General features: G+C 36.4%; 1 protein-coding gene across 1 annotated transcript; it reads right to left on the bottom strand.

Annotated features, from left to right (window-relative positions):
* On the bottom strand, positions 1-20,807 carry LOC131875107 (probable leucine-rich repeat receptor-like serine/threonine-protein kinase At3g14840). The gene is made up of 9 exons (XM_059219129.1): positions 20,697-20,807; positions 2,438-2,573; positions 1,135-1,309; positions 978-1,049; positions 797-868; positions 619-690; positions 455-526; positions 225-294; positions 1-15 (listed from the first exon to the last, which is right to left on the bottom strand). Exons 1-9 carry the CDS (start codon positions 20,805-20,807, stop codon positions 1-3), a joined length of 795 nt encoding a protein of 264 aa, XP_059075112.1.
* Between the last annotated feature and the right edge of the window lie 5,010 nt (positions 20,808-25,817).

Below are 25,817 nucleotides of genomic sequence, written 5' to 3'. Positions count from 1 at the left end.
CTACTGAAGCTGTTTCTACAGCAGTCATTATTGTTTTAGTTATTACTGTTTTAGTCTGATGCCTGCTGTAGCTATTTCTTCAGCAGCAACGTTTTAGCATGTTGCTCTTTCAATTGTATGTAGTTTGATTTCTTAATATAGTTTACAGTTCTGTTAATATAGACTACATATAGACTAAAATATGTAATCAGACTCATCGTAGTTAATATAAATTTATTACAGACTTGACCCTCTAGAAGAGTAGCCATTTTTAATTTTTTATAGAGTCCGTCTCCCTTAAGCCTGCTCATAGATCTAATAAACAAAATTTAGACTATGAGTTAAAAATGCATACAGTTCAAAATTAATAGTGAAAATAAACAAAAATTAGAGGCCGGGATGGATAGCAGAGTCCAAATACAAAAAAAACTAAAAAGTTCGGAGTCCATCAAGGATAGCACAAACATGAACTTACAATCGTTCCAGATTTGTCAACTTCCCAAGCTCTGGCGGCAGCGTTCCAGATAAGCTATTCATCTCAAAACTCCTGCACCGGATACACACAAAACACATTTATTTCATCGAAATCAATATTAATATGCGACTAAATTCAATCTAAGCGATAGATGGTAAGATTACAGAGATATCAGCTTAGTAAGGTTCCCCAATTCCTTCGGAATTTGACCAGTTAAACGATTTTGCACAAGCGACCTGTTATAACATGCAAATCACAACTTAAATTATTGACACCTAAAACATCTTGAACAAGAAAATAATAATGCACAATTTATATGGGAAAAGGCTCTTGCTCGCTTACATATATTCAAGGCGCGATAATGAGCCTATAGTTGCAGGAATCGATCCACTCAGATAATTGAATCTCAGGTCGCTATTTAAGAGTTACTAAAATTCAGTAAATTACACCTTGTTTTACAAAATCTAGTTGATTTAACTTGACAGGAAGGACAAACGTTTGAAAATCTTTAAGTCGTACTTACATGCTTTGCAAGTAGGTAAGATTAGCCAATTCAGGGGGAATAATCCCTATCAGTTCTTCATACACCACTATTCTGCAATATATCAAGAAAAATGTGTATCTCGTTACATAACTCTAATGAATAAACTAACATGATTTTAAAGGCGAGAGGTGCCTACAGCTTAACGGCATGGCAAGTGGTATTTTTCTCAAATTCACAGTTGCACATGACCCCACGCGGCCCGAGTGCGTCGTCAAGAGTATACCAGTTTGAATCGTCATTTTTGCACGGATCCAAACTAAAGTCCCAATTCGAAATCTTCATTTTGCTGGCAATTACTTTGAGTGCCTCAACTATAAACACCATGAACAAACAAGCTAAAACACATTATTTATTCTGTAATGAATCCCTGCCAATTTAGTTTGAGAAACCAATTTAAAGGGAGGCTTCACCTTCTTTCGGATCAGTGGTTGCAGCAGCATCATTGAGTTGTGGAAAAGAGCAGCAGCAGTAGACAACAAGGCAGAAAAAAATGCAGAAGGAACCTGTAAATTGTATTTCGTGTGGCTGCCCATGACAGAAGCTTCAAAATTCTAACTGAAATGAATAATTACGCGACTGCAATGGTTACAAAGTACCAGAGTCTGTGGCAATGCTTTTGCCATGTTTATAAATTCTTTTTGTTTTTTAATATTTTGGCGGGGATGGGGTCCCGAACTAAAAGTAAAAGAAATCTTTAGGTGGATTCAATGAAAGTAGTGTTTATACTATGAACTCTTCAAAGTTCAAACAAAATATTTTAAATTCCGTTGCTATTGTAAACGTGATGTCTGAAAGAACTCTAATCTCCGGTCATACTTACTCGCTCAGCCACCGTACAAACAGAAATTTTTAAATTTATGAGATTTGCACATGTTGTGGATTCTAATAGATTTTTAGATTCAATTCTGTTAAAAAAAATTGTACTAATATTTCGGGTAATTCGTAAACTATCATCAAGTTTTTTCTCTTTCAACGGTTTTTTTTTTATATTTGACAATTGAATTCAAAAATCTATTATAATCTAGAAAATTCTTATTTTCTGATTGAGAGTGTACTTAACTATCATATTTGCGTGTACTATAATAGTGTGACCACGGCCACTTAGGAAAACTCGATCCTAAATCAACGCGTGGGAAAACGTTATGTTTGGAGTGGACTATGACGGCTTCAAATTGAATACTTAAATTTACTTAAGATTTCTCATAGTTATGGCCTTACACAAGATGAATATGTACGCCCAAACGCCTCTTTCATAATTAAAACGTTATCACTAAAGTCAAATAAAACGCTCCCACAGGGCGGTGCACGCGGATCAAATTAGTCAATTTTTTGGGCACGACTTTGTTTCAAATCACTCTTATTCTGAATTTACCATGTGAAATCCGTATAAAATAGAAACGAGTTATAATGAAAAGTCAAATCTCATTCAATGATCCTACCATGAACTGCCGTATTTGAATTGGATTTGGTAGAGAAATTTTCAAAAAGCAAGGCAGGAAGAATCTTCACTGCCTTTCGCTCAGTACTGTCCAACGACAACGTCATTCCATTTGGAACAGTTCTCAATCCACATACCTAATTCAAAATGCCCACCAGTGTTTACCAAATATCCTTAATAACAGCGACATTTAGATTGAAATGAAATTTGATAATCGTGGCTTTCATCGGGTGAAAAAACTTGAAATTCAATCCAAGAATAGCAAGACTCTTAACTACAATTCACTCTATAGATACATGACCCAGATGATCCGAACGTGATCAGAACGCAGTATACTTCATGACAATCTCTCCCAAGGTTCTACAAGCCTGCCCACCCGTTTTCGGTGTGTTCCTTTAAGCTGTGCAGTAACGGAGATTACTACGCTAATGGCTGTGGACTAAACAAATCGTCAGGAAGCGAAAATGAGGAGGATACAGTAATTATTAAGAGCAATGATGAATGTTGTAAATGTTTCTGGATTACACTGTGTAAACTTTTATACACAGTATAATTAATCCAGAAACATTTACAGCAGTAATTATTACCAAGCGTTAGAACCCTCGATTCTGATTCTTCGCATAGGCAAACCTCTGCGGCCCATAAAACAAATCAAGCGAACCAAAAAATTGTAGAGAATACGAATTCCAGCATTACAAAGATCTTTCAGACGGAAAAAAGTCCGAAGACGACAAAAAAAAATAATGAATCGACGGTTTTAGACTAACCATCAAACATTAGTTTCCTTTGCAGAGATATTGAAATGTTGCAGTCAATGGCGTATGCAAGTTTCCTTTCGGTTGCATACGACTGTGATTTTTAATGCTGAATAACTAATCTGGCTATAGTTAGTAACTGGCGGTGTACGTTTTGCCAGTTGACTTTTTGGTTGTATTGACTGAAGCTAAGAACGTGAAACATGGCTGTACGGTACGCAGTGGCAATTTTCAAAGACATGAATGAAGCATCACAAAATTCAAATATGCTATCGTAATGGAGGCGTCATAGTGATAGGTATGGGCAATTGCTATGCAGCGGACAAAATGGCCCGCGCATGCCATGCCTTCTCCATGGATGCCCCCATGTCACGACTGCACGACACTGCACTGCCTTCCGTCCTCCTGCGCAAACGTCGGGAACGGCCAATCACTGTCCAATCAAAGCGTACACGTCCACCACCATCAATCCTCGATAAGTTATATATTTAATTTTTTTATTTTTATTTATTTTAATATAATTGTATTATAATATATAATTATGTGATTTTAACATGTATGTAAATTTTAATAATATTATTTTTTAACTTTTTAAAATACATTAGGTAAATAACAGTTTAATTTTTTAATTATATATTTCATTTTTTAATAATAAATATAATTTAAAAATAAAAGTAAAAAAATTGTAATTAAGTAAGAATATGTGTAACTTGGTTAAATATTTTTAACTAACTTAGTTACTTAGTTCCTTTTATTTTTAGTTTAGTAAATTTTTGATATTTCTTAACTTAAATATGTGTAACTTAGTTACTTAAATATTTTTAACTAACTTACTTAGTTACTTTTAGTTTATTTTTTTATTTTTTTTAACTTAAATATGTGTAACTAATCATTAATTTTAACTTACATATGTTAAAATTGCTTAATTAGTTATATATTATGGATGTTAAAATTTTACATTACTTACACATATTTTAATTTTATTTTTAAGTTATATTAATATTTTTTTAATATATATGTTTAATTTGAATATTTTGTATATTAGTTACAAAATAAAAATATACACTTACAAAATATGTGTAATTAAGTCTATGTAACTAATATACAAAATATGCAAATTAAACATATATATTAAAAAAATATTAATATAACTTAAAAATAAAATTTAAATATGTGTAAGTAATGTAAAATTTTAACATCCATAATATATAACTAATTAAGCGATTTTAACATATGTAAGTTAAAATTAATGATTAGTTACACATATTTAAGTTAAAAAAAAATTAAAAAATAAACTAAAAGTAACTAAGTTACTTAGTTAAAAATATTTAAGTAACTAAGTTACACATATTTAAGTTAAGAAATATCAAAAATTTACTAAACTAAAAATAAAAGGAACTAAGTAACTAAGTTAGTTAAAAATATTTAACCAAGTTACACATATTTTTATATTTTTTAAAGCTTCTTTTTAATTATATTATACTTTTATTTTTATTTTTAAGTTATATTAATAATTTTTTTAATATATGTGTTAAATTTATATATTAGTTACACATATTTTTACTTAATTACAACTTTTTTACTTTTATTTTTAAATTAAATTTATTATTAAAAAAAGAAATATATAATTAAAAAATTAAACTGTTATTTACCTAATGTATCTTAAAAAGTTAAAAAATAATATTATTAAAATTTACATATATGTTAAAATCACATAATTATATATTATAATACAATTATATTAAAATAAAAAAAATAAAAAAAATTAAATATATAACTTATCGACAATATATATGTTAAAATCACATAATTATATATTATAATACAATTATATTAAAATAAATAAAAATAAAAAAATTAAATATATAACTTATCAAGCTGATGGATTGATGGTGGTGGACGTGTACGGTTTGATTGGACAGTGATTGGCCATTCACGACGTTTGTGCAGGAGGACAAAAGGCAGTGCAGTGCCATGTAGTCGTGACATGGGGGGCATCCATGGAGAAGGCATGGCATGCGCGGGCCATTTTGTCCGCTGCATAGCCATTGCCATAGGTATGACACATCAATACAATAAATTTATACTAGTAGTTGCACGGTTTTTCTATACAAAGGTAGGTCAATAGGATTTTGCTTTAGTGATAGGTATGACACATCAGTACAATAAATTTATACCAGCAGTTGCACGGTTTTTCTATACAAAGGTGAGTCAATAGGATTTTTCTAAAAAGCAATGTGATTAGTATTCAGATCTAATTTTCAAAAGTATCAAGGAAATGGCTAGCAATATGCAAATGTTATAAACAACACAATCTCTAAACTATATCCATGAGATCTAAATTTGGAAGTTACACATTTTATCATTGATATTCTATACGTGATGTTGCAATGTACTTGCAAGTTACAATGTATAGAAGACATGGACACACAAATAGTTCTCGGTGACTCTGCCATATTGAATGGTCATATCAAATTCAATTTGCTTCTTTAGTTGCCTTATTTCCTCTTTAATTCATTTTTATATATTTCTATGTTACTTATAGATTTAATCATATTGTTATATTCATCTAAATATTTATTAAAAATTAAACTCATTATATATCCAAATAATATTGACATTATTTTTTTTCATTGTGAATTGAAAATAAAAAATAATATTCTATGTTTTCAATGCTGTGGCTTTATGCAATGTAAGACATGGATCTAGTCTCTTCCTTCATATTTTGCATGCATTCATAAAAATATTTCCACGTGCGTAAACTATGCTTCCACCATCTTACATGAATTTCCAAAAAATAAACAAAAGATCATGCTTTTTATGACTACGCCTGTGAACATGAAGGGTGTCGACTATTTTGTACATTTCTTGTATTGGCTGGACTTCATTTTGTGCTTGTTGCTTCCTTATGCTCACAAACTCATAGGACATCTAACACTCATGCACATCACTCTAATTCTTCCCCATTTGCACAATATGATGTCAAATACTTCACACAAACTTTGGGCCATTTTAGTTTCACACATCAAAGCTATGTCACATTTCAACAAAGGTATCTCATCAACTTAAAACACTGGGTTGGTGCTTCATCTTATTCTCTAATCTTCGTTTATATAGGAAATGAAGGATATATTGAATGGTTTACTCGAAACACAGACTTTATGTTCAACATTGCACTTGAATTCAAGGCTCTTCTCGTATCATTGAGGTATGCTTGTTCTACTCTACATATGGTTCTACTTTATTGTGATTACCAACCCCATATTTGCTAGTGCTTCTCCATGTTGTATCTCTACAACAAACAGTAGGGAGTGCTTGAGAGCTTCTTGAGAAGAGAATTAAAATTGAGAGGATAATTAGTTATTATTCAGCTGTTGTGTTGGTTGTTCAAATGGCATTCCAATAGGATGAACTTCGCGGTAGTTTGTGCAGCCTTTCAAAATGATGAATGAATATTATCAGGGTGCATTGAATTGGGGGCTAGCCCTTCAAATAGAGGGGGGGCATAGTTCTTGATTCTCTGAATGAGAGCTTTCTTCCACCTATGCCCATGTGAGCAATTATGTCTAGTTTGGTTGTTGTTTAGCTTGGGGATGTAAGAACTTTCTTTCTTTCCTGCTCTAGCGCTCTGGCCTAACATTCTTTGTCTGGCTAGATAGTAGGGGGTTAGGGCAAAAGCATAATGTTGTGTCACCCTTTGGGCTAACTGGTACAATCTGACTAAACTTAGTTCAGCCCAACTGAGTTCGATCGAACTAAGTTCGACCAGACCATTTTCCCATCGCGTGGTGCCCGATGGTGCCAAGAGTTCGGTTGAACTGAGTTCAATTGAACTATTGGTTATATAAACCTGATTTTCGACGGGGTGGGGGGGGGGGGCACCATTTAACACCTAGGAGCTTTGGGAGTTCGGTCAAACTACAAAGAGAGCTTAGTTTCGGCCCTTGTTTTTTTATGTATGTACAAATTTCTTCTCTTTTTTTTAGTTTTGTTTTTGTGGTTTAAAAAATAAATATATTTCTTGTTACGTGTTTTTTTTATTTTTCTAGTTTGTCAATTTTCTGAAAACCTTTAGTATGAAACCATTAGAAAAATGTAAAAAATACATTAAACCAAACAAATTTTGAAAACCCACACTATGAAACCATTAGAAAAATATAATCGTTACTATTAAATGATGACAAAAAAATGTTCATTTTCTCATTAACCTTACTATTAAACCATAAAAAATACTAATCAATATACACACATACACATACAAACGTCAATCCTTATATACAAACACATACACAAACACCCACACCCACACCCACGCCTACACTTGCACCTGCACCAACACCTGCACATGCACATACACATATATATACACCTACACATACACACACACATACACATGCATACATAGATGTACATGCATGTGTGTGTATGTGTGTGGATGTATGTGTATACATGTAAGTGTGTATTTATATGTATATATGTCCATATGCATGTATGTGTGTATGTGTATATATGTATATGTATGTATGTGTGTATGTGCATGTGCATGTGTACAAGTATGTCTACATGTATATGTGCATGTGCACAAGTATGTCTACATGTATATGTGCATGTGCACAAGTATGTCTACATGTCTATTTGCATGTGCACATGTATGTGTATGTATATATGTGTGTATGTAACATGTGTGTGGATGTATATATGTGTGTGTATGTGTATGTATGTATGTATGTATGTATGTGTGTGTGTGTGTGTATGTATGTGTGTATGTGTATGTATGTATGTATGTGTGTATACATGTGTGTATGTGTGTATGTGTGTATGTATGTATGTGGGTGTATGTACATGTATATGTATGTATGTATATGCATGTATGCATGTGTGTGTGTGTGTGTGTTTGTATGTGTGTGTGTGTGTGTGTGTGTGTGTGTGTGTGTGTGTGTATGCGTGTATGTATGTGTGTATGTGTATGTGTATGTATGCATTTATGTGTGTATGCATGTGTGTATGTGTGTGTGTGTGTATATTTGTATGTATGTGCGTGTATGTGCATGTATATGTATGTGTGTATGTGCATATATGTATGTATGTATGTGTCTATGTGTGTATGTGTATGTGTGTGTATGTATGTGTATGTGTATGTATGTGTGTATGTATGTATGTGTGTGTATGTATGTATGTATCTATGTATGTATGTATGTATGTATGTGTGTCTATGTAATGTATATGTGTGTATGTGTGTATGTGTGTGTATGTATGTATGTATGTGTGTGTGTCTATGTAATGTATATGTGTGTATGTGTGTGTATGTGTGTGTATGTATGTATGTATGTATGTATGTATGTATGGATGTATGCGTGTCTATGTAATGTATATGTATGTATGTGTGTATGTGTATGTATGTATGTATGTATGTATGTATGTATGTATGTATGTATGCATGCATGTTTATGTGTGTGTATGTGTGTGTTGGATGTTGCTGAGAAGATTGTTGGAATGTTGTGTTGTCATTGATACCAACATATTCTTCTGTGTATTCCTATGTTGCGGTTAGGTTGGATGAGTTGCTTTAGCTTGTGTTTTGCAAATGAGTTGATGTAGATTAAAGAGTTTCTAGTATGTTGTTTGCAGATGGTTCATTCCCATTTGTAGAGGTCTGCATGATGTTTTGATCGAGTTATGAGATCTAGTATAGAGGATGTTATTAAGTTGTTTGTGTTATTCAGTATTCTAGTTTGTGCTCCATATTGATTCGAAATTGTAATATCTTTTGTTGCGGATGCATAGGATGTGTTTTGGACATTGATTTGTGTCCTTAGTTCGATTGGTTCATGATTTGAAAATCCACAATCAAATATTTCAGGTTGACAGTTAGTTATGTTGATGTTCTTGAGCTACAATAAAGAGATGATGATGATTCTGATGATCCGAGTTGTTGTGGTTGTTGTGGTGCAATTCACGTTGCTTGTGAATGTTTATGGATCATGTGCTATGCGTATTGGTGGTTTGCATTGAACATTGTGCACGTTATTGAAGATTTTCTTCGTCCGATGACGTTCTTCATGTTATGTGGCATTCTTGATGGTTGTAGCGTGTTGCAGATGATCGAGGCGTAATTCTTGGAGGTGTTGCATGTTTGTGGTATTGATTTGGTTCTAAACTATGTCTTAGTCAATATCGTTTTGGTCTGCATGTATTTTTGTACCCTGTGAGGTCATTATTTTGTTATTTGTGTTGAGGGTTTAGCCGACCTTGAAATATAGGTTGGTGACTTGTATAAATAAATGTAAGTCATGTAAGATGTATGTCTGCAATCTTTGAGAGTGTGTATGATCGAGTTGTATGTGCGGTCAAGTGATTTGATCTTTTAGAAGTGTGAAGGAGAGAAGATAAGTGATGCAAAGCAGACTGTGTGCTTAATCAGAACCATACTCAGGCATATGGAGATGTTATTTTCATAGTTCATGTAATCTGGATTGTTGTCTAAATCCTTTTTTAAGTCAATGAGACTTCTTGTAAGGCAATGAGCCTTCCCTAAAGGTTGTAGCCTTTCTGAGTTTCTTATTTTGAGCAGTGAGCTCTAGGTAGTGTGCCTGAATGCATGTGCATTCCCCATTGTAATATTTTCATTTACTCCTAACAAGGTATTATCTCATTATGGGTAGGTTCCCACCGTAGTTTTTCCCTTAACCGGGTTTTCCATGTCAAAAAATCTTGTTGTTATGTGTGTTATTGATGTGGAGTTGTTTCATGCTTTAACTGCTAATCATCAGATCCGATTTGTGGTTTAAGTTGCAATAAGTTTTTGTGCAAACTGGTTCACCCCGCACCCCTCTCAGTCTGTTGCATTATTGCCAACTGTCTGTGTGTGTGTGTGTGTGTGTGTGTGTGTGTGTATTTATGTGGGTGTATGTGTGTGTATGTATGTATGTATGTGTCTGTGTATGTATGTCTATGCAATGTATATGTATGTATGTATGTGTGTGTGTGTGTGTGTGTGTGTGTGTGTGTGTGTGTGTGTGTGTGTGTGTGTGTGTGTGTGTGTGTGTGTGTGTGTGTGTGTGTGTGTGTGTGTGTATGTATGTGTGTGTGTATGTGTGTGTGTGTGTATGTGTGTGTATATGTGTGTGTGTATGTATATATTGTGTACATATGTGTATGTGTATGTGTGTATGTGTATGTGTATGTGTATGTATGTATATTTAGTTTTAATGTTTCTTTAAAGTAATTTGTATCAAATGTTTTATATTCAACTACTAAATTGTATCGTTTTCAACTTAGTTTGAATTAGAATTGTATCAATTTGAATTTTTTTGGAATAAGTTTAAAATAGTTTCAATTAGTACAAATTACTTTAAATTACAGTTGTATCATTTTCAAATATTTTTGAATTAGTTTAAAATAGTTTTTAGAATTAGTTTGAACTACTCTAAATTAGTTTGAATAATTAGTTTTAAAATTTTGTGCTTTTATAACTACACATGCAGATATTTTCCACATGGTCAATCATCTATCTAAGGATGGTGTTCATCAAGAGGGTGTAATGTCCCCGATGTAATTAAATAATAAATTTAATTACTTTATTGTAAGGCCCCAAATTTAATAACAATCTTTCAGGTCATTTTATTTAATTAGATTAGACAAGTCTTGATTGGTCATGTCGGCCCATTTGTAACCCTTCGGGAAGTTTCTCGGAGCCCATATATATGGTCGAGTTAGTCTTTGTCATAGGTATGTGAATTTTGGTATTTTTTCTCTATTGTGCGAATTCCTATTGGAGTTCTTTTATCCACCATTTCGGAAGTGAAAGACCCTCCCTATTTGGTATTTGCAGTTTTGGTGAGATTCACCCCTCACCCTATTCTGTTTATTTGTACTCATTTCGGATCTAACAAATCTTGAATCTCATCATTGTTTACTTCTCTAGTTGCATATTTGTTAATCTAATACATGCACAAGGGATTTCTAATATTCCGAATTTATTGCTTACGAACAATCAACTCCTTCACCACACATCCACTGAAGCCCACCATATGGTTATACCACTGTACACCTCCCACCTCCACTATACATCTCACCAAACTCACCCCCAACCATACATCCCCACTGTACACCCTACCTCCACCATACACCCCACTGTACACCTCTCACCCCACCGTACACTCCCATTTGCATCGTACGGTTCCACACCCTCACCGTACATAGCACCCTCATCGGTCACCTCCACCATACGCCCTCACCCTCACCGTACGGTCACACCCACACACTCTCAATCTTGTCGTACAATGGCAAGAGAACATTACAGTGGTATTGGAGCCTGTGATCTTGCCAGCTTATGATGTAGTGGATGCAAGTGTACACTAGAAGGAGGTACCGTTCGACCAACCGAATGGAGGAACCACATGATCTTGCAAAATAAGTCATGATTAAGGGAGCTAACTAGAAGCCAAGCTTAGCTCAATGACACCATAACCAGAGGGGAGCAACAACAACAAATCATGGAGGAAACCTTACGACAATTGGCCTTGGGAAAAATGAATGGAGAACAGAATGGGCATGGCGATGATTCGGTCATTGGAAGGTCAAACGTCTAGCGCTCACATTCACGGTCGCTGATGCTGACTTATCCTCAAAAATCAGAAGCGCCATGCAGGGAACATGAACTCACCTTTTAGGAGATGCAAGCACAGTTGAACCAAGATTGGAGGGATGCAAATCTTTGAGAGTGTGTATGATCGAGTTGTATGTGCGGTCAAGTGATTTGATCTTTCAGAAGTGTGAAGGAGAGAAGAGAAGTGATGCAAAGCAGACTGTGTGCTTAATCAGAACCATACTCAGGCATATGGAGATGTTATTTTCACAGTTCATGTAATCCGGATTGTTGTCTGAATCCTTTTTTAAGTCAGTGAGCCTTCTTGTAAGGCAATGAGCCTTCCCTAAAGGTTGTAGCCTTTCTGAGTTTCTTATTTTGAGCAGTGATCTCTAGGTAGTGTGCCTGAATGCATGTGCATTCCCCATTGTAATATTTTCATTTACTCCTAACAAGGTATTATCTCATTATGGGTAGGTTACCACCGTAGTTTTTCCCTTAACTAGGTTTTCCATGTCAAAAAATCTTGTTGTTATGTGTGTTATTGATGTGGAGTTGTTTCATGCTTTAACTGTTAATTGTCACATCCGATTTGTGGTTTAAGTTGCAGTAAGTTTTTGTGCAAACTGGTTCACCCCGCACCCCTCTCAATTTGTTGCATTATTGCCAACTGTGTGTGTGTGTGTGTGTGTGTGTGTGTGTGTGTGTGTGTGTGTGTGTGTGTGTGTGTGTGTGTGTGTGTATTTATGTGGGTGTATGTGTGTGTGTGTATGTATGTATGTATGTGTGTGTGTATGTATGTCTATGCAACGTATATGTATGTATGTATGTGTGTGTGTGTGTGTGTGTGTGTGTGTGTGTGTGTGTGTGTGTGTGTGTGTGTGTTTGTGTGTGTGTGTGTATGTGTATGTATGTGTGTGTGTATGTGTGTGTGTGTATGTGTGTGTATATGTGTGTGTGTATGTATATATTGTGTACATATGTGTATGTGTGTATGTGTATGTGTATGTGTATGTGTATGTATGTATATTTAGTTTTAATGTTTCTTTAAAGTAATTTGTATCAAATGTTTTATATTCAATTACTAAATTGTATCATTTTCAAATTAGTTTGAATTAATATTGTATCAATTTGAATTTTTTTGGAATAAGTTTAAAATAGTTTCAATTAGTACAAATTACTTTAAATTACAGTTGTATCATTTTCAGATATTTTTGAATTAGTTTAAAATAGTTTTTAGAATTAGTTTGAATTACTTTAAATTAGTTTGAATAATTAGTTTTAAAATTTTGTGCTTTTATAACTACACATGCAGATATTTTCCACATGGTCAATCATCTATCTAAGGATGGTGTTCATCAAGAGGGTGTAATGTCCCCGATGTAATTAAATAATAAATTTAATTACTTTATTGTAAGGCCCCAAATTTAATAACAATCTTTCAGGTCATTTTATTTAATTAGATTAGACAAGTCTTGATTGGTCATGTCGGCCCATTTGTAACCCTTCGGGAAGTTTCCCGGAGCCCATATATATGGTCGAGTTAGTCTTTGTCATAGGTATGTGAATTTTGGTATTTTTTCTCTATTGTACGAATTCCTGTTGGAGTTCTTTTATCCACCATTTCAAAAGTGAAAGACCCTCCCTATTTGGTATTTGCAGTTTTGGTGAGATTCACCCCTCACCCTATTCTGTTTATTTGTACTCATTTCAGATCTAACAAATCTTGAATCTCATCATTGTTTACTTCTCTAGTTGCATATCTATTAATCTAATACATGCACAAGGGATTTCTAATATTCAGAATTTATTGCTTACAAACAATCAACCCCTTCACCACACATCCACTGAAGCCCACCATATGGTTATACCACTGTACACCTCCCACCTCTACTGTACATCTCACCAAACTCACCCCCAACCGTACATCCCCACTGTATGCCCTACCTCCGCCATACACCCCACTATACACCTCTCACCCCACTGTACACTCCCATTTGCATCGTACGGTTCCACACCCTCACCGTACATAGCACCCCCATCGGTCACCTCCACCATACGCCCTCACCCTCATCGTATGGTCACACCCACACACTCTCAATCTTGTTGTACAATGGCAAGAGAACATTACAGTGGTATTGGAGCCTGTGATCTTGCCAACCTATCATGTAGTGGATGCAAGTGTACACTAGAAGGAGGTACCATTCGACCGACCGAATGGAGGAACCACATGATCTTGCAAAATAAGTCATGATTAAGGGAGCTAACCAGAAGCCAAGCTCAGCTCAACAACACCATAACCAGAGGGGATCAACGACAACAAATCATGGAGGAAACCTTATGACAATTGGCCTTGGGAAAAATGAATGGAGAATAGAATGGGCATGGCGATGATTCAGTCACTGGAAGGTCAAACGTCCAGCGCTCACATTCACGGTCGCTGATGCTGACTTATCCTCAAAAATCAGAAGCGCCATGCAGGGAACATGAACCCACCTTTTAGGAGATGCAAGCACAGTTGAACCAAGATTGGAGGGATGCAAATCTTGAGGGGGACATATTCTTCAAGGATTATGCTGAGCTCCAGATGAAATACTCAGGCAATAGAAGTCGGGGCTATTATGGACACCATAACAATGACATCAAGTGGAAGCTTGGCAAGATCAACCTATCATCCTTTGATGGGACCACAACAACCTCGACACAAGCTTGGGTTCAAAAAGTAGACACCTACTTCTAACTCAACCCCATGCCTGAATATGAAGCCATCAATTTTGCGACACTTCACCTGGAAGGAGTCGCGCATGAATGGTGGCATCATGGAATGGTCACTCTTGGCCATGACCAAATAACTTCCTATGCCGACTTCATAGAGAATCTCATAGATCGGTTTGACAGGAAGGATCCAAAACTCAATTTCAAGGAGTTGGCACAACTAAAACAGTCGGGACCGATGGACAATTACATCACAGAGTTCTATAGACTATCCGTGTTGGTAACAGACATCTTAGAACGGAGATTGATGGTCTTGTTCATGGACGGATTGATGGAACCTCTGAAAGGTTGCGTAAAGGGGTTCAACCCTAGCACGCTCACGGAAGTAATAAAAAAGGCTCGTAACATGGCAACATCTTCCTCTTCCATAAATTTTGCACATACCAAACCACCTTTCGTTTCGAAGGAGAAGGATAATAAACCCTTTCTGAAGAGATCATTTCTTGATGAAGCCACAAAATAGGAACTTAGAAGGAAGAATCTTTGTTTCACCTACAAGGAGCCATGGGAACTAGGACATTGATGTTCGGGCAAAGGGAATATTCACTATATTGAAGTAATGTCCAATGGGGAAGAGGTGCTTGAGGAAATTGAACCACCAAGGGAAGAATATGTCAAGGAAACTAGCCTAGCGGAGAGAATCTCCACATTGATATGGAGGGGAGGGGTCATTGTCACACTGGCGGGTACCCCAAGGTGTAGTGTATTTAGGGTACATGGTACACTCCAAGGGAAACGAGTCTTGGTTATGCTCGATAGTGGGGCATCGCTCAACTTCCTAAACTCATCACTTGTCACCTGAAGGGGTTTGTGTGCAAAGGAGCATGAAGGATTCGATGTCAAGGTGGCAAGAGGAAATCTCCTATCATGCACTCATCTGGTTCCGCAACTAAGCATCAACATGGGAAATTACACAGTGATCGACGATTTCTTTGTAGTAGATCTGGATGACACAAATGTCATATTAGGCATTCAATGGATAGAGACCCTCGACCAATAAACGTAGAGCTTCAAAAGGATAGAATTCTCATTCGAGGTGGATGGCAGGAAGGTGGTTCTCAAAGGAATGTCGAATGGTGGCCCGAGGGAGATTTTTGCCAAACAGATGGAAGCCATCTTCTGACATGATGAAATAGTCTGGGTAGCACATTGCTTGATCTCAACAAAACCTGTGAAAGAGCATCCGACTTACTAACAGGATGAGGAACTTCAATCGGTTCTGGATAAGTATAGTTTGGTCTTCGTTGACATTCCATCTGGTATACCTCCACACCGAGGGTTAGAGAACACCATCGAGTTGGAGGAAGGAGCAAAACCTGCTATCACAACACCCTACCGCCACCCGAAAAAGTTCAAAGAAGAGAGAGAAAACCATCCAGGAACTCCTTGATAATGGATGGATCCGACCTAGCTCTAGCTCCTTTGCGTCCTCAGTGGTACTGGTAAAGAAGAAGGACGAAACTCTTAGAATGTGTGTTGACTACCGTGTACTGAACAAGAAGACTATCAAGAATAGATACCCCATTCCCATGATCGATGAGCTGCTAGATGAACTACATGGTACAGTCTATTTCTCCAAAATTGATCTCCGCTCCAAGTACCATCAGATCCATATGAGGGAGCAAGATGTGGAAAAGACAAATTTTCACTACCATTACAAACACTATGAGTTGTTGGTCATGCCATTTGGATTAACCAATGCTCCGACCACTTTTTAGTCCTACATGAACCACATCTTCAACAAGCAACTACGTAAGTTCCTACTGGTATTTTTTGATGACATACTCATCTACAACAAGACTTGGGAGGAGCATGTGGGACATATGGATTAAGTATTGTGGATTATAAAATTGGAATCATTATATGCCAAAAGGTCCAAATGTGAATTTGCAATGACCGAAGTCCTGTACTTGGGTCACGTCATCAGCACCTAGGGGGTACAAGTTCAGCAGGAGAAGATTCAGCCAATTTTGGATTGGCCTCCACCCAAGACTCTCTCAGAGTTGTGTGGATTTTTTGGATTGTGCAGTTATTATAGGAGGTTTGTGAAAGGATTTTCACAACTTGGTGCACCATTGATAGATCTGACAAAGAAAGGATCCTTCCATTGGAATGTGCAGGTGCAACAAACTTTCAATAAATTAAAAGAAGTTATGAGTACGTGTCCAGTTTTGGCCCTACCAGACTTCACTCGCCCTTTCATCCTAGAGTGTGATGCCTCGGGAGAAGGAATTGGAGCAATGTTGATGCAAGACCATCACCCCATTGGGTTTGAGAGTCAGAAGCTCTCGGGAGTTGAGCAGTTGTACTCCATCTATGACAAGGAGATGCTTGCCATCATGCACACACTGACGAAGTTTTGGCAGTACCTCGTCGCGGCAAAGTTTGTTGCGCGGATAGACCACAACAACTTGCGATATTTCTTGGAGCAGAGGGATCTGAATGAACGACAACATAAGTGGGTGAGAAAAGTCTAGGAATTTGATTTCGACATTGAATATGTGAAGGGGAAGAATAACATGGTGGTTGATGCCCTGTCAAGAAGGCCTACCATATGTTCTTTATCCCAGATTTCAATGGATTGGAAGGAACACCTGTTGGTTGAATACTCCAAGAATACTTTTACCTGTGAACCGATGGATGGTCAAGTACAGGATGATTGATACAAGGTAGTTGATGACATCATTTACTACAAGGACAGGATTTATTTGGTACCCGAGTCCAAGATGAAGGAAAATATTCTGAAGGAAATGCACGAATCTCCCTTGGCTAGACACCCGGGATACTTGAAAACCTACAGACAGATCTGAGAAAGGTTTTCTTGGAAGGGGCTTAAGAATGACGTCCTGCAGTATGTGCGAGAATGCTGCACCTATCAGCAAGACAAATCTGAGCACACCCTACCGGTTGGACTGCTGCAACCCCTGCCAATCCTCGACCAGAAATGAGATAGCATCTTGATGGATTTCATTACTGGGCTCCCAAGAGTGCAAGGAAAGGATTTCATTTTCGTCGTAGTTGACCGTTTGACCAAGTATGCACATTTTTTTGCCATCCCCACAGGATACCAAGCAGTTCAAGTGACCGAGTTGTTCTTTTGTGAGGTATTCCACTTACATGGTTTACCACAAAACATAGTTAGTGATAGGGATAGACATTTTTTGAGTACCTTCTAGATGGATTTATTTCAGTTGGCAGGAACCGTGTTGTTGCCTAGCACGAGCTACCATCTACAGACAGATGGACAAATGGAGATTGTGAACAAATGGCTAGAGGGTTATCTGAGGAACTACGTTTCAGCTCAATAGAAGGCTTGGGTTCACTGGTTACATTTGGGTGAATACTATTACAACACGACCTATCACATGTCGATAAGAATGCCACCCTTCAAAGCTCTATATGGTTATGAACCTTCTTCATTTGTTGACCTGGCATTGGGAGATAGTCATGCACCAAGGGCCAAAGATTGACTTCAAGAGAGTTTAGACATCTTGACATCTCTCAAAGATAACCTGCAGAGGGCTCAGAACTAGAAAAAGATGTATGCTAACTGACATCGGGTTGAGCAAAATTTTGAGGTTGGCGATCTGGTATACCTCTAACTTTAATCGTACAAACAATCCTCCTTGAAGACAAGTGGTAAGGAGAAGCTGAATTCGCATTTCTATGGACCCTACAAGGTGGTTCGGAGGGTGGGTGAAGTTGCCTACAAGTTGGAGCTTCCTAAGGGGAGTTAGATTCACAATTTTTTTCATGTGTCATGTCTTAAGAAGGCTGTTGGGAAGCACATCACAGCGCCCAAGGATTTGCTACCCATCGATGAAGAAGGAAAACCAATTCTGTAGCCAACGGAGATCATTGATGTCAGAGAAAAGAGGCTGAGATCACGCACAGTCAAGGAGTTCCTTGTGCGCTGGAAGAATCTACCCATCGAGGGTTCCACCTAGGAAGGCGAGCAAATTCTAGAGCATCCAAGCTTGCAATTGCTTGAGGGCAAGCAATTTTTGGCCCAAGAGGACTGTAATGTCCCCAATGTAATTAAATAATAAATTTAATTACTTAATTGTAAGGCCCCAAATTTAATAACAATCTTTCAAGCTCTTTTATTTAATTAGATTAGACAGGTCTTGGTTGGTCGTGTCATCCCGTTTGTAACCCTTCGGGAAGTTTCCCGAAGCCCATATATATGGCTGAGTTAGTCTTTGTCATAGGTATGCAAATTTGGGTATTTTTCTGTATTGTGCGAATTCATGTTGGAGTTCTGTTATCCGCCATTTCGAAGGTGAAAGACCCTCCCTATTTGGTATTTCCAATTTCAGTGAGATTCACTCCTCACCCTATTTTGTTTATTTGTACTCATTTTGGATTTGACAAATCTTGAATCTCATCATTGTTTACTTCTCTAGTTGAATATTTGTTAATCTGATACATGCACAAGGGATTCCTAATATTTAGAATTTATTTCTTACAGATGATCAACCCCTTCACCGCACATCCACTGAAGCCCATTGTACAGTTATACCACCATACACCTCCCACCTCCATCGTAATCCCCATAGTACATCTCACCAAACTCACCCCAATCGTACATCCCCACCGTATGTCATACCTCCACCGTACTTCCCATAGTACACCTCTCACCCCACAGTACATCCTCTCCCTACATCCCCATCATACACTCTCATTTGCACCGTACGATTCCACACCCTCATCATACGTAGAACCCTCACCGGTCACCTCCACCATACGCCCTCACCCTCATCATACAGTCACACCCGCACACTCTCAATCTTATCATATAGTGGCAACCGTACGGTCACACCTGCACACTCTCAATCTTGTCATACAGTGGCAAGGGAACATTACAGAGGGTGACCAAACATCTAGTTAGTTTGGTCAAATGCCCTCTGATAGTAGTGCTGCTAGGGCTTGACTAGTTTTTTTCAAAACCCTTTAGGCTCTACAACATCTTGATAGTACATTACAGATTGCTCCTACCCAGCCAAATAGGGACAAGGCTCACATCATTAGGGATGAGTTGATGAATATGATTGACATTGTTCGATCATATAATCCATATGATGATATATCCATTCTCTTTCTATAATTCCCTCTCTCGTAGTGTGACTTGCACACTGGGATGGAAAACCATCTTGAGGGATGTATCTATGACATGGGTACACACTATGTTCCCCCATTATGCAGGGAGAGACCATAAGGTCGAGGCCTATTTAGTCACTAGATGCACTGATCCATTTGTGGCGCCATTCATCTATCCTATATGGTTGGCAGCTCATAATATATGATCACAGAAGGATGAGTTGCCAATTTATTTCCACAAACAATGTTTCACATGCAGTTGGATGTACATTACACATATATACCAACAAATCTTTTATGAGCCCATGTTATATTTTTATAATTGGTTCATGTTGTAGAATTGTTGATTTTAAAAAATATCATGTATGTTTTTCTAATATTTTATTATTTATAATGTCAAGTATTAATAGATTTGGTCTAATATTTCATTGAATGAGGTATTTTAGTCAAGTGCAATTCATGTGTAGAATGGAAACTTCTTGTGGATGCCTTAGATGATTCTATAAAAAACTTTTCTTTATCTTCTTCAATAATCAAATGATTGTGTTGCAATGTTGTGACATGTTTAGATTATTAAAAGATTATGTTCTTATATTATGTGACATGTTATAGAACTATGCTTACTCACCATGGATGTTATGTGATGTGTATAGAAGTTGGGGATATCACTTTAGGCCTTTAATGTGTATTTTTTTTATAGGTAAATAGCTACAGAGGGGCAACGCCCATTATATTAATATGAAATATTTTTACATGTATAATTTGGAAATATGTCCTGCTTCCCACTGCCAACTAATCCCAAAGGACTGATGCCCCTAATTTTAATTCAAAAATTCCCAAAAACTATCATATAGATGCTAACTACTACGAATAGACACACCTACCACCCTACATAGTTTATACTACATTTACAAAAATACAGGCTATTGTCTGTTTGTTGTGCCAAAGTTCAAAAAAGAAAAAAGAAAAGAGAGACTTTACCTAGAGGCTTAGTTAGAGCCAGCATCCATCTCCTCAAGCGCCATGGCCTTAGGTTCACTGACCTCCTCCTCCTGCAGATTCTGCTCACTTTCTTTGGCTTTCTGAAACATGATCTCTCTCAATACCACAGGGAATTCCATCCCACAATCAACATGGACCTCTGAATCAGCCATTTTTTTCGAGAGATGATCATCATCCAGTATCCATTCTTTGCCACAACCAAAACCTCAAGCATTGTCAGGTTCAAACTCACCATTTTCCAGGACTCTAATGTCTTGTCTTTCACTCAAACCCTCTACCAGAACAAACTGCCTCATCCAAGCCTTGTTAGGGCCTGACAGAACGCCAATTGCCTTAAGCAAGAAAGAAATATTTTGGTCCTTCCTGTCCCATTCCGCAACCAGGCTCCCTTGGTCAAGGTCTTGCACCACCACAAATTTCTTAACCTCTACGCCCATTCCCAACAACATGTAGTAGTTTTGTGGCAATGGGGTGCACAAGTTGGCATCGATATTATCTAGGGCAGTGTCAGTCTCACCAAGAAAGCAGTGCTTGAATATCATTTGAGTCATTTTCTTGGCTCATTGCTTGCTCATCCCCATATAAACCAGCATGGAGATGAACATGGTCGAGATATCAAAATTTACCCGATACCAGTGATAAGGTCTCATGAATTCCCCACCCAAAATTCTTTTTACAACATGCAGAATAAGAGGGTGCTTTATGGCCATAATTGCTAGCAGTTGTTTGTCAGAAATTTCCCCTAAGAAGGTCATCTATCGTTTCGTGGACTCTAGCATAACAGGTGTATCCATCCCTAGCAACCCTAGCACCCTAAGCCCAATCGCTCCGAGATAGCTCAACTTCAAAATCAATATGCAAAAAATTGAGGAATAAGATCTATAAATAGACCAAGCATACACTCTCGTGATCGTCAAGGGGAAGTGGGATGTCCTAGCACTTCTGCCATTAATGAAATCTTATGTTAACCAACTCATAAGTCATCCCACTTGTAGTGCTACTAATACGGGATCTGTACCTTTTTGAGAAATATCAAATCCAATATTTCCTAGAGGGTAAGGAAATCAATGATCTCACTGTCCAAGAAAGGTGAGGGTCATGGGTCATGTGGGAATATCAAGCATCGTTGAGATATGATGTTAGCATGATACCATTTAATCATGTATTAACAGACTGCATCGTCACTTTAGCTAGATTGTCTGCTATCACATTCCCTTCCCGATACACATGGCTTATTCAAAAATCTTCCAATTCGTTCAATAAAGATTTGATTGGTCAGAGCCATCGATTGAAGATCTAGCTTGGAGTTTCATTTCTCCTGATCTCATTTACCACATTTAGGGAGTCACCTTCCAAATGGATTTTCTGGGCCCCACTGTTGATCCCAACCTGTAGTCCATGCAATGCAACTCAAAACTTTGCCATATTGTTTGTAGTATGACCAATGTAATTTGAAACTTCCATTAAAGAATTACCAATTTCATCCCTAATCACACACCCAATGCCACTAGGGCCTGGATTGCCCAAGAAGCCCCGTCGAAATTAATCTTGACCCAACTAGGGTCTGGAGTCTCTCACTGAACAAAGGGCTTGGATCAAAGCAGGGGGTTGTAGGAATTGTTCCCAAAGAGAATGGAAATAGAGAGGCTTGGGAAGGTGAGTTTCAGTCGACAATCCCATTCTGTATATACATTTTTCTTTAAAGTCTTTCCTTTTGTAGCTTCATTGGTTAGATCAATCAAAGAGGTTTCTATCTTCTGACAGAGGGCTCCCGAATCCATCAGCTTGTCTTGAAACCTTTAATGTGTATTTTTAATTTTCAAATGTCTATATAGCAAAAAAATAAAAAATAAAGGATTAGATTTTTTAAATAAATACAAGTCGTAATAGCCACTAGTTTGATCAAAATATATTTCTTATAGAACTATTCATACTTTTTTTTAAATAGTATTAAAATTGATCCAAGAATTGTCCAAGGGGTTGAGCTTAACTGGTTAAAACACTGAGTTCTCACTGTGGAGACCCAAGTTCAATTCCCAATAGGGACATCTAAAAGTGGAATTCTAAGCTGTGACTCTTGGCCTTCCATAGGATGGGGAAGGTCTTGGGGTCAATCTAATCAAACATAATAATAATAATAATTCAAAGATATGTAATGGGGATGGGGCTCCCTATTGTGTCCCCACTGGTTCATAGCTCCAGTCAAAAGCTATTCAGGCTTTGGCCAATTTCTGATAAAAAAAAAAAAATTTGATCCAAGAATTTATTCATTTAAAACAATGAAATAGACATGAAATTCATTTATAATAATTAAATTCATTTTCTGAAATAACTTACTAAAATTGATCCAAGAATTTAGTAATTTAAAAAAATAGTAGATATATGATTTTTTAGGTTATTAATCTAATAGTGACAATGCCAAGTAAGTACATTTTGATCAAATTAAGGTTTATTTATTACATTTTGATCAAATTAAGGTTTATTTATTACATTTTGAACAAATAACACAACACATTACAAGATAGGCATTATGAATCCACATATAGATCCTCTCTGTCTTTTATTATCTCTAAAATATTTTCATGATCTTTGATAGGCAAATGCCACTTTTGGGGGCCACAGCCTCTTTTTGGTTAAGTGTCAAAATGTAATCTTGTTGCTTTAACTAAGTGACTGTAATGCAAAAATTTTTGGCCTGGCATGTAATTAGTAAATGTAGCACTATTATTATCTATCTTGGTTTGTTGATAATAGGTAACTTCAACAATGACTGATCCAGTGGGATATTGTTGCCTATCATCAGATCTTCCACTGATTCTAACAATTTTCATTTTGGTTTTGTGCATCTTAGTAGATAATAATCAAAACCTTCTATATTGTCAAGATCTGCAATCACGACAAAAATATCACCTGTGGACCACAAATTGCAAAGAAATTAAATTATAAAGTGTATGCTACGATATAAATGAAAATGAAAAAAAGATATTTAAATAAAATGCAACTGTACCTACCACAACTAAATTAGAAACACGTTCATAATTAGCTGAATATAGAGGATCATGAATATCTACAATGTCACTATCTTCATAAGGAGCCATTGCGACTAATTGTTTCATCTCTCATTGTGAAACATATCCATCTCTAATGTTCTGATGTTGTTGATGATTTGTGTTGTTTTCAATGCAATCAACACAAAAACATGATTTTTCTCATACCTGAATCTCAAGAGGTTTTCTAAGTTCTGTAGTCATGACTTATTTTTAATGCAATCAATAAAGAACATGATCTAGTTTTCTTACCTGAATCACAAGACATTTGCTAAGTCATTTAGTCATTACTTGATGCAAACTTCTAATACCATTAATTGTTTGGCAATTATAAAGATTGGATTGATCAATACCTTTAACTTCCCAAAAATAGTGTTTGTTGTATGTTGTGTCACGAGCACCAAAATGACTTTTGCACCATTCTACTATCTCACATGAATTTCATATGCTATTTCTTGGATAATAATTCATTTTAGCAATTTAACTTCGACCCATAATATACATACTTGTAAATAGAGATTTCTTGAATGAAGTACACATATATACATTGAACATGTTCTTGCAAGTTCATGTTGGCGAAGTGCATGCTCTTGCTCCATCATGCTCTCCTTTTCCATGTCCACTCTAAAAAAATTTCCACAAAAACTTTACACCGTGTTTAGCATGTTGTTGTGACAACCAATTGAACGCTTTTGCGGATTTAAATTGTCCAGTGAAGTTACAATCAAATCCAATGTATTAGTTTAAAAAACTCAATTATACTAGTTAATTAAAAGACTACATGAAATTGAAATCAATTTGTACGCTTACCAACACATCCATTAGACCAAATGCAATGTTGTGAAACATTTATCCTACGTTGTATGATATTTTCAAAAAAAATCTCAAAACAATGGCTACATAACTCCTATCATGACCAATTTCATCACCGATATAAAAATGACCTTCTTTAATGATAATGTGTTCATCTAAGCCACTTTCTACACCATCCACATGAACTAAGTTTCATGTCTACAAAACTTGTACAAATATTGCAACCTACTTAGAATGATAGTATTGACTTTGAATCTCTGTATGAGGACTGAATGCATAGTTCTCAAAGAAGTTTACAATTGAGATAATACAACCTAGAGGAAAGCAATTTTTTGAGTCACAAAATTGTTTAGATTGCCATCTTGAACGATGATAATGTTGGATATGTGGGTATATAATATTTTGAAATCTAGACATAAACTCATTGTAAGGCAATTCACTCTCTTTTAACATATTTTTTTTGGATTTAGCTCCTGACATTATCTAATATTTCTCATATTCAAATCTCTTCCACAAAACTTGCACTAAAAGATCAACGGTCTCAATTTGTAAAAATTTCTTCAAATCTCCACAGTTAGCACATATTTTTTAACATTCTATATTGAACTCATCTGAATCTTCTAATATTTCACATAAAATAGACTTCACAAATTGTGTTGTACTTGCAGGGATGACTACATTTGGATTAGTTTCTACCACTGCCTTTTTATATGACTGCAGGTGTAGATGAAATTCAACATGATTTCGACAACAAAAAGTTTCACGTACCTTTTTGATATGTACAAAACATGGTTGTAATCTCTCAAACATCCTTTGACAAATGTTGACATTTGGAAATTCTTGCTTGAATGCTTCAAACAATTCACTTTGTGTTGTGTCTATAAATTGTTTGCATGTGAAATTTTTGTACCATCTTCATCCCTCATCTGTATAGTGCCCCTTCTATTGGAAGAAACATAGGAGTGAGTGGTCCAGTATTCAGTAACCTATCTTTTTACATCTTCAGCAATTCTAACTTTTTGAGGAACCCTGCAAATATTGACCCAATTCTTTTCAATATTCTCATCCAACCTGTTTATTTTCCTAATATATCTCTAGACAATTATTCTAGAGACATTCAGTAACTGAGCAATTGCTCGAGTTTTTTTTCTATGTGATAATTTCTTTTCTAAAAATCATAGTCATTAATGCTCTCGAGGCAACACTTAAATCAGCAGCTTGACTCATGCTCTCAATACATTTCAGAGCTTCTTGCAAATTTTCAGCTATTGTTTGATTTACTGATCCGTCTAATGATTTCTT

The sequence above is a fragment of the Cryptomeria japonica genome, chromosome 4 (assembly GCF_030272615.1).
Source record: "Cryptomeria japonica chromosome 4, Sugi_1.0, whole genome shotgun sequence".
Taxonomy (NCBI): domain Eukaryota; kingdom Viridiplantae; phylum Streptophyta; class Pinopsida; order Cupressales; family Cupressaceae; genus Cryptomeria; species Cryptomeria japonica.
Note: the sequence above shows the minus strand (reverse complement) of the source record. Positions and strands in the feature narration are given on the sequence as shown.